Genomic DNA, 9,646 nt, shown 5'->3' with positions numbered 1-9,646 from the left:
AAATCAAAGCACTGAGTGAATCTATGTCACTTCTATTATAGTAATTGCAAACATTTAACTAATTCAAGGACATTACTTTATGCATCCACAAACATGCTGACTTGCACACTCCTCCATCCCACAGACGGCTTGGAGGAGTCTCCAGATTAAACCAGGCTGATTAACAACTCCTGAGAGATGGTCCAACAGCCAACATGTCTGCTGCCACAACCAAAGCAAAGCTGAACACACACACCAAAACCATTCTTCCAGAATACTCTCTATAAACACAGTGACTAAGACGTACAGGAACTTATTTTTCACCACAGACGAGGCATCCGCCTATTGCAGAACTGCTGACACAAACTGGCTGCCTCAGAGCTCTCTGGTTGTACACCAAGCCCTGGGGCACCACTGCATGTGTGGTGCCTTACAAAGAGACACAGCATCTACCGTCACTTCACTGCAGGCTGTGACTTATAGCACACAGGAGAGAGGGGAAAGAGCTCATGTGGCACCAACAGACAAAGGCTTCAATCTTGATGAAGTGTCATTCAGATGTCTGCCATAAAAAAAATAAAAAAATGAAAAAAAAACTTCTGAGAATAAAAATGAAAGGCTGAGCATAGAGCTGAATGCAAGACTGTATCTGGATCACAGAAGACGACAGAAGTCAAGTTCAAGGTTAGAAAACAAGTAAGCTCCAAACACAAACATGCACACATACATACGTACCACCACAGGTGGATTGTTCCATTGCTCATAAGTACGTGCAGCATATGGGTAAATGCGGTCATTGATGATCTGGAGCGTGGTCAAGCCGATAGCTTTCATGGAGCTGAAGTAGGCCTCCCAGAACCAACGGGCCTAAAAAAAACATGAGGAGGAGAATTACAAAATACATCAACAGAAACAGAAATGAGAAAGAATAATAAACACGTGTGCTAGCATTAGCATTGGTTCGCACAAAATGCTCTGCAGGAGCTTTTTGAAATAGGAACAGGCAGCAGAACATGAATTCACCAGCTAATTGTTGGTGGACAGTTCTCTAGATGCAAATGAAAGAAAAATATATATACACCCCAGGAATCATATGAGCTCATTAGCAGTTGAATCACAAGTGACCAGATGTTACTCGTACTCCGGCTAGTGATTTCTAAACAAACAAATTCCAGAACGGTTTTGCCCAAATTCCAGCAGTACCAAAACATCCTCAAGAAAAAAAAGGAAGAAACACCCAAAACATTCCTGGCAGCTACAATCACATTTTCCAAAAAAGGTTTTTATGAATATACAACTATCTTGTCCGTTATATCTTGAGGCAGAACTTTAATAATAAAAAAAAAAGAATAAAAACAGAGGGTCATAACATACATAAAAATATCATTGTTAATATAAGGCAAAACATGCCTAAGTATCAGAACATTTAATTCACATGTGGGCGTGCTTCTTTTATTTGTTAAATATAATGTTTTGATTCCGTCATCTCGGTATTTGGTACAGTTTCTGCAGAAGATAGCACCAGTGTGATGTCATTACTGTAAAATTTGGAGATTCCTCCTGCACCACATGTCTGAAGAATATTTGACACCCCTCTGCAGCCTCTCGTCCTTCAACAGCTCTTTTGAAGCCCTATGAAATCTCTCTCGTCTGTCTCTGTTTTCTTTCAGCAGATCACTGTTTGGATATTGGTCTTTCTGATGAGTGAACTCTTAACCTATATCTTAATGTTATCACATAGGGTGCTGGATTCCTCACTCCCAATTCAATACACATTTCGTTGCAGCCAAGCTGACGGTCTCTGAAATTACATTTGAGAGCTGGATCTGTGTGCTAATGAGCGTTTATTTAAGCTTTAAAGAAACTCCACGGGTCAGATTCGAGGTGAGAAAAAATACAAAAAAAAACACACACACACACACACACAAGGGGAGTTTATAAAGCTTTGAACCACAATTGAACAATGGGATTAGGTTAGAAAATAAATATTTCATCATCACATAGACGGCAGACAGCTAGAGAATAATAATATTTCTTCCTCCTAATGCAATCCATGCACATGTCTTTAGCTAATGAGTCTCCCCTTTGTAAACATTTGGACAGGACCTAAATCACAAAATTCTGTGCAAGGAACGAGCCGTACAAAAGCACAAAAACAGAGTCGAGTTTTACAGCAGGGGTTGAAGTGTATCTAGAAAGACTTTTTAATCTCAGGGGCCTATAAATCAACCCGTGATGAAAGTTCCTTTTCCGACCGGGAGGAGGTAGAAAGAAAACCGTACTGGCTCCGGGGCCCCCATCGCAATGCTCCGCCCCCTTTCCCAGTGCCAGCGGGAATTTTTATGAGCGAAGAAGGACAGACATCATCGTAGCAGAGGATAAACACCATCACCTAATCTTCCTATGACTGCTTTTAATCTGCAATTGAATGGAATGCATTTTCTCTACCACCCAACACAAAAAAAAGATATATATATATATATATATATATATATATATAAAAATATAAAAGGAAATCCAACTAGAAAAACCTAAAAAGATTCGCAACTTTTGACAAATTATATACAAAAGGTCCACCAATTACCTGATGAATTGAAAAAGAAAAGTTAATTGGCTTCGGGTTATTCAAGTTTAAAACCCTTAACTGTCGCCCCAAATACTTACATGTAAGTCACCAGGTCTAAAAGGACACCCGTGTCATCCAGACAGTTAAAGGGGTTAAGGAGCTTTAACTGCTCTCATTTGTGATGCCTGTGATCTTTAAACATAGCAACTGTTCAAGATAAAATAGAAAATAATATGGCAACATACATAGAGAAACTGCAGACTGTCATTGTCAAAACACCTGACGGATATTTACACCTCATGCTTGCAAGTGACAGCTGGCAAACTGTCAGCAGAGCCTGATCAAAACTTCCAGTTCAAACAAATCTTTGAGCTTCTTCTGGGAATTTGATTTTTTCAGGAGATATATTAGCAATTTACCTTCAGCTGTGTTCTCTCGTTGTAACAATACTGCCATTATACGTTGACATGCAGATTAAATGTAATTTTATCTACACTGTCTAAAGTAAACAAACAATGTAAATCATTTTAAACTTCCTTATAAATGATCAATTACATTCACAAAAAAAAAGATCAATTTGCACAAACACATCTACCCAGTACTTGTAATTTATTAAATAAGAATCAATCTTGATGGCTAAAATTAGCAACACTCTGAGGTCTCACAGGATTACAATTAAAGTAGGAATTGCTATGTCATATTAGAGCACATAGTTTCTGTAATTATTGAATTTCCGACAAGGAAAGGAAGAAGCTAGAGAAGAGAAATGCTCGTCTTGCTTCACATCTCACATGTAATTTGAAAAACAAGTTCTGATAACATCTAAATTTGTGTTCGTGAGGAAAGACAGTCATGTAGTGGGTATAGTTTTCAAAGATCCAAATTAAAGTCAACAGTGATGTTAAGTGACTGAAGTGCAACTACTTTGATTCTTTATTTCTGATGCATTTTAAAGGAAGTCGGAGATGCCAATGACCAGAGGGGGAAGAAAGCCTCGACAGGATACAACTAAAGAAAGATTGACAAAAGCAAATACAAAGTATCCTCACCTCAGTCTGTAATTCCTGTCTATCTTTACCACGGCTATGCTTTTATTTATCATCAGAAAGAGTTTAGCTGAGATAAACTAGAAAAATTATCTGGGATAATAAGTACTGCACTATTTTGTGTCTATGACCCAAATAACAATGTGGACTGGTGGCTTTACTTGAGCACTATCTAAATTGTTCAGAATGGACGTATATTTTTGTCTTCCAAATAAATTATCTAAATGAGTTACACCATCTCAAAATGTACGTATCTTATATGTTTGAACAAAATGTAAAAATTATGGTCTTTTAAAAAAAATAAATAAATAAATAAATAAATAAATAAATAAACTAAATCTTACAAAGAGAAGATTAACAAAAAAAATATTTTTAAATTACACATCCTGCTAACATTTTAGCTTATTCATTTTTAATCTTACTGCATATTCAAACGCCACAAAAACGTGGACTCTTTAGCCCTCTGCTGGCAAAACTCAAGAACTACATTAGTTCTTCTATATTTAAAACCTTTTAACCTAGCCGCTTGGAGCTTAAATGTTTGGTTTTCATAATGTTTTTTACCATGTTAAACGTTTGGAAAATGTGACTGTAATTATGTTCATAACCTTTACGAGCAGCTGCAGGAGTTTAAGTCACACATAATCAAAAACATGACTAGTTGCAAACTGAGCAGATTTAGTCAATACTGGCTTTGCCATGTTTTAAAAAGGCTGCCAATGGGCTTCTGAGTGTATATTATTTCTGAAACGATTAATCACGATGAATCGATTGTTGAAATAATTGTTCAACTAATTTAATAATACATTGATTGTTAACTGCAGAATACAAACTAAAAAAAAATGACATTTTGAGGTAATTAAGTCAAGACTGTACAAGAAATATATATGTATGCTTTTTTTTAAATTATTAATTAGTTAATCCAAAAATAGTCAGCAGATTACACCTACGCTGTATTTATTGATTTTCACACACTGATGTTCGAACCATTTTTTTAAAATCTGCAGATGCATCTTTTGCTGCAATGATCAAGCACACAAAAAGGGAATGCCAAGTTATTGGATTTTAGCAAAAAATATATATATACCTTATTTAACAACTGAATTGTTTATTTGCATTTTTAATGCATTTATAATAATGTATAAAAACGCTTAACTGGTTAAATGAAAAATCTGAAGAATGTGCCATTTTTAAAAAATCTGTTGGTCATTAGCTTAGTGAGCAAATCTTTTCAAATACGAAAACACATATGGTATAAGTGCATTAAACAAATTCCACACAAGTTATTTTGACTATTTTTAAAGATTTTGATTACCAAATCCCTTCACTTTGATCAGTTACGAGAAATTCAAAATATAAATTTGCTTAAAGTGTTTTTCTATAATGTGAAGACACACTGGTGCATTACTGCTTGTTTTAGTGGTTGACTTAGCTGTGAGCTATCCACAGCAGTTTACCCCCAGCAAACTCTTCAACCTTAAGAGCAAGCCATGTGTTTGAGCTATTATGGTGTAATCCAAGCCCATCTCTGAGTTTCTGGCCTAAAAATGTCTGTTTGGCCAGTATAATTGGTAAATGGACAAGAGTTGACACAAGAGAACGAGAAGCAGCTGAAGTAGTGCTCTACTCTCACTGCCGCTTTCAACGCTGTTTATTGTGGCTTAGGGCAGATATCAAATGAAAAGAGAGCGAGTCTCAGTCCCTGAATTTCACTCGGGCTAAAATAAACAGTTAAATCTTCCATGAGCCTTTTAAAATCCAGCGTGAGTAAGAGAGGATATTCAAACTCATAAAAAGAGAAGATTGAATCCAAAATCCTGTCTTTTGTGCGTCTCATAAAATTTGTTTTGGCTTCCAGAAGTAGAACTGGTGAAGAGGCTTGAATTGTTAAAACACAGGCACCTCTATTAACTGCACAACTTCCCGATGTAGTGACAACACCCATTTCTACTCAGTCAATTCAATTTATAATACTTTAAAACAATAAATAAATACTAAACGCGGGTTGTTTTAATTAGTCTACAAAGTGGATTTTTACCTGTCTCTGCATTTCCTCGACTTGTCTATGAGGAATGCTCTTCAGGATGGTGTACATCTCTGACAATTTTTCTTCTGGAATAACCACAGAGGCTCTGCGCAGGAAGGACAAAATAAACAGGTGAAATTAAAAATACATAAACACTGCACCTGTTCATCCCTCAAACCCCTAAACGCATTGGGATTCATGCAGACCTTTTCCAGTCAAGCACTTCAGAGAATGGAAGAATGTAGGAGTCGGCCAGGATGACGGGGACACAGCCAGCCTGCAGCACATCACTGAGAGCAGCTTGACCCAAGCGAGCCCCTCGCAAAACCACACAGAAAGATGACTCCTGCGGAGACAAACCAAATGTGAGTCAGGGCGCTTATGTCTGGACAAAGAGCCAGAGCTGGTTCGACTGACAGGTTTTCGCATTTCAATGGTAGTGGTCGCAGTTTGTTACCACATTTTTAAACTGGTCTATTTTGACCAAAAGGACATGGAAGTACATGCATTATTTCTAATAAACCGGAATATATCTTTCAACCAGGAGCTTTACAATAAGTTTTAGAGAGCAAAGCGGATTAGACAAATTAATTTCACTAAAGGGAAATAAATTGCTTGTTTGAGAATGTTATGCATGCAGCTCTATTATCTGACCGGTAAAACTACAAAGCTCACTTCAGCTGAGCCACATCTGTATGGTAGTTTTACATGATTCTATGGTACTGTAAGTGCAGCTTTGAGGTGTTCCAGTAATAAGGCATAGTGTTGAATAAACTAGCAGTTTATTGGATACGGTTTGATAAGTAGTCATCGGAAAAGTAAAACAATGCCCCCATATCTTTTTTATTTTATTTTATTGTATTGTAGAGTTTTTGGGTTATAGACTGCTCAGTTTTTCACAACTTGGAAAAAGGACGTATCATTATTGATATGCTGGAACCCAGAACTAACAACACGTGTACTTTTTGCTACAATCTTGCCAGGAAATATGATTTAGCAGAATTAATGTAAAAATACTAATAAATACTAATAAAAAAAAAATCCAGTCAATGTGAAGCTAAAGTTTACCCTCAAAATATCTTAATAATAAGGTGCATTGCAAAACAGTCTTTCAAAAGAATCATTTGTTAAAAACTCAAAGAGGAAAAAGATTGTGTCTCCCACCTGCAGGATCTGTGGGTAGTCATACACTTGCCCTTTGCAACACCGCTTCCGTGCGGAGGCAGCTCCCTGAGAAAGGTTGCTGCACTTGTCAAGCAGGAGCAGCGCTTCTCCATTTTCTTCCTTCAAACGCTCCAGTTCAGCACGATACTCTCTGTGAATTGCTGTTTGAGAGGACAGAATGAAGTAGCGCCTCGGCCTGGATAAAGAGACCAGAAATGCAGAAGACGTTAATGTTCGGCTGACATTTAGTCAGTTGGTTATCCTAAATAGTTATTTAAATCAAATCGGTCTAAAAGAAATGCAAAACCAAACCACAATGTTACATGACATGGAAGCTAGCCACAAGCTTTGCTTGTAGAGGGGTTATTTAGTTATGATTTGACACCAGAGAAGTTAGTCTTAGAAATCTGCTCACCCAGGATGACGTTCAGGCAGCAGAACATCTGCAGAAAGAGGACTGTAAACCGGGATGCTGACATCATAACCTTGTCTATAGGTCCATGTGGAGAAACCACCTCCTGCCAAAAGGGCTCTGAAACAATTAATTAGGACTATAAATTAGTTTCCAGAAAAAATAAAAAGTAAAAAAAAATGGTTCGCCAGCAGAAACAGAGAAAAACAGAAATAGAAAACTAGCTCAACTTCTTCTTTTTTTTATTTCAAAACATTTGCAACGGGACAACTTTTCTGAGGGGAAAGAACTATTTAAAATTAAACTCAAGCTTAATGACTTTATCTGATATAACAGACTTTCCAACAGCTGATGAAAACAGTCTCTACCGAGGTAAAGTGTATTGTAAGGGGAAAGTGAATAACATGGTTCTGATGAGGACAGAAGCCAAAGGATTGAAACTGGATAAAGTTTGAAATTTCTCTTAACTAAAAGCAGTAGAATATAAAGTTCATAATGCTAACAACTTCAACCCAAAACAGTTATTTTAGCCGACAAGATATATTCTGACAAGTTTTTCCATGAAATATTGGCTGAAAAACAAAGATTTTTGATTGGAGTATAGGGTTTCAAAATGTACTTTAGCTACCTGTCTCGAGGGACATCCAGAGCTGTGTTGTAGTCAGGTGGACCTCCAGGTAACATGTTGAAAAGCAAATGATTCATCCCTTTGTCCCATCTACCAAAATAGAAATAAGATTAGTTCAGGGAGAATTAAAATACTTAACCTACAGAAAGGGAAAAAAACAAAAACATACATACATTAGAAACACAGAACAAATACTGTAAAGTGTGGCTTTAAGTTCTTGAGTAATTATCAATTTAATAAGAGTTGAAGTTATTGATGTTGCTGCCAATTTTTGATGACAAGACTTGGACAAAAAGCAACAAAAACATTGTAAAAACATTTTGACACATCATTTACTCATGAGAATCTTTAAAATAAAATGATTTTCTGTCTCTATATAGAGGAAAATATTGGTCCCACAAAGGGCTAACACTAATGAATAGCTGAGTGTGCTGTAATTATTCACCTGGGTAGCATTGCCAGGGCCTGGGCAGTCTCTCTGATACGAAGGGAGTTCTGATTGAGCACATCAATAGATGGAATAAACAGACAGGCTCTAGTAACATCATCCGTGTAAAAGTCACTGTCTGAGATTGCACTCAGCAGGTCGTTGTATTCTCGTGACAGTCCAGTGCTGCTGATGGGAACTCCAAATTCATCCACAAACCTCTGAAGAGCATAGATGTAGACCTGCGAACAACATTTAAATCAGTTTTGAATCAAAGCTGAACACAAAATCAATGCTGGATCTAAAAGATCTGACAATTTCAGTTACCTTGATTTTGTTCTTTGGATTGTAGCCACATCTATATACATCAAAACATGTATGCATCCGACAGCTTAGGTCCCCCCTCTCAGGTATGGGGCTGGATGCAGGTAGTCGGATAAGAGGGGCGTCATGCACGCTCCCCTTTTCAAGTGTCCATTCGGCTGAGGACTCAATAGAATGAGGCCAAAACTGGAACATCCCGGTGGCAATCAGTCCGAGCAGCACAACGGAGAAGAGGGCGATGTAGTAGATGCGATGTTTGGTTTTCATTCGCGGGATTAGAGCAGGGCCCCGAGAGCTGTACTTCCCCGAGGCATACATGACTGATGCCCCTCTCCGTCAGACCAGCAGCTGTAAAAAGGATCTTCTGCTTAGAAACTTAATGTTTTGACAGCATAACAAACAATCTGCTCCGACAGAAGCGGTATAGATCCGTTGCCAATATTGGACTAATTGCATACGTTTGCTCAATATGCAAACACCAGAAGACACGTTCAGCAAGATGCCAACACATTTACAGTCGTTTCGAGTAATTACATAATTAAGAACTAAATAAAGTGACTTAGAACCAATGATAAATTTTGACGCTGACATTTAGAACACTATTTTGGCTAACAGCAGCTAGCGGTTGGCTAACTCGGCTGTTTAGGTCAACAACAAATATGGGAAAAAAAATGAAGTGAAAGTAATAATTGTATTATCCTTGGATATGAAAACTATTCACATACCGAGACGGTGCACAGAAGAGTCTATTCAGTCCTCATCCATCGCCGCAGTGAGAGTGCAAGGTACAATAACAAAAAAAGGTGTTAATGCTAACCTAGCTGCAAGCTAACTCTAGCCTTTCCGGGATATGAGGGAAGTTCTTCTTCTTCTTTGCCTCTGATAGATTCCTCTTAACTCAAAAGCTAAGGAGAGCACTTCCCTCTGGTTGGAAGCAGACAAATGTACACTTAACTGATATTAAAACCAAAAGTGATGAAAATACATGCACACATTAAATAAACAAAATAATAATCTGAAAACTGTTTTACATTTACTCAGGTTATATTTGTAATTTAGTAAATGTAGTTTGAT

At 37.4% G+C, this 9,646-nt stretch overlaps 1 protein-coding gene across 1 annotated transcript in view; it reads right to left on the bottom strand.

The window, feature by feature from the left end:
- ext2 (exostosin glycosyltransferase 2) overlaps positions 1-9,452 on the bottom strand; it is a 20,167-nt gene extending 10,715 nt beyond the window's left edge. The window contains exons 1-9 of the mRNA XM_007554052.2: positions 9,298-9,452; positions 8,576-8,920; positions 8,267-8,490; positions 7,822-7,911; positions 7,197-7,313; positions 6,782-6,977; positions 5,824-5,963; positions 5,630-5,723; positions 715-846 (exon numbers count right to left, since the gene is read on the bottom strand). Of these exons, the coding sequence (XP_007554114.1) occupies positions 715-846; positions 5,630-5,723; positions 5,824-5,963; positions 6,782-6,977; positions 7,197-7,313; positions 7,822-7,911; positions 8,267-8,490; positions 8,576-8,890 (1,308 nt within the window). The 5' untranslated portion in view covers positions 8,891-8,920; positions 9,298-9,452. The remainder of the gene's footprint in view (positions 1-714; positions 847-5,629; positions 5,724-5,823; positions 5,964-6,781; positions 6,978-7,196; positions 7,314-7,821; positions 7,912-8,266; positions 8,491-8,575; positions 8,921-9,297) is intronic.
- Positions 9,453-9,646: the final 194 nt, after the last annotated feature.

Source organism: Poecilia formosa, unplaced genomic scaffold, assembly GCF_000485575.1.
Source record: "Poecilia formosa unplaced genomic scaffold, Poecilia_formosa-5.1.2 Scaffold61, whole genome shotgun sequence".
NCBI lineage: Eukaryota > Metazoa > Chordata > Actinopteri > Cyprinodontiformes > Poeciliidae > Poecilia > Poecilia formosa.
The sequence above is the reverse complement of the archived record's forward strand: the minus strand, read 5'-3'. Positions and strand labels throughout refer to the sequence as shown.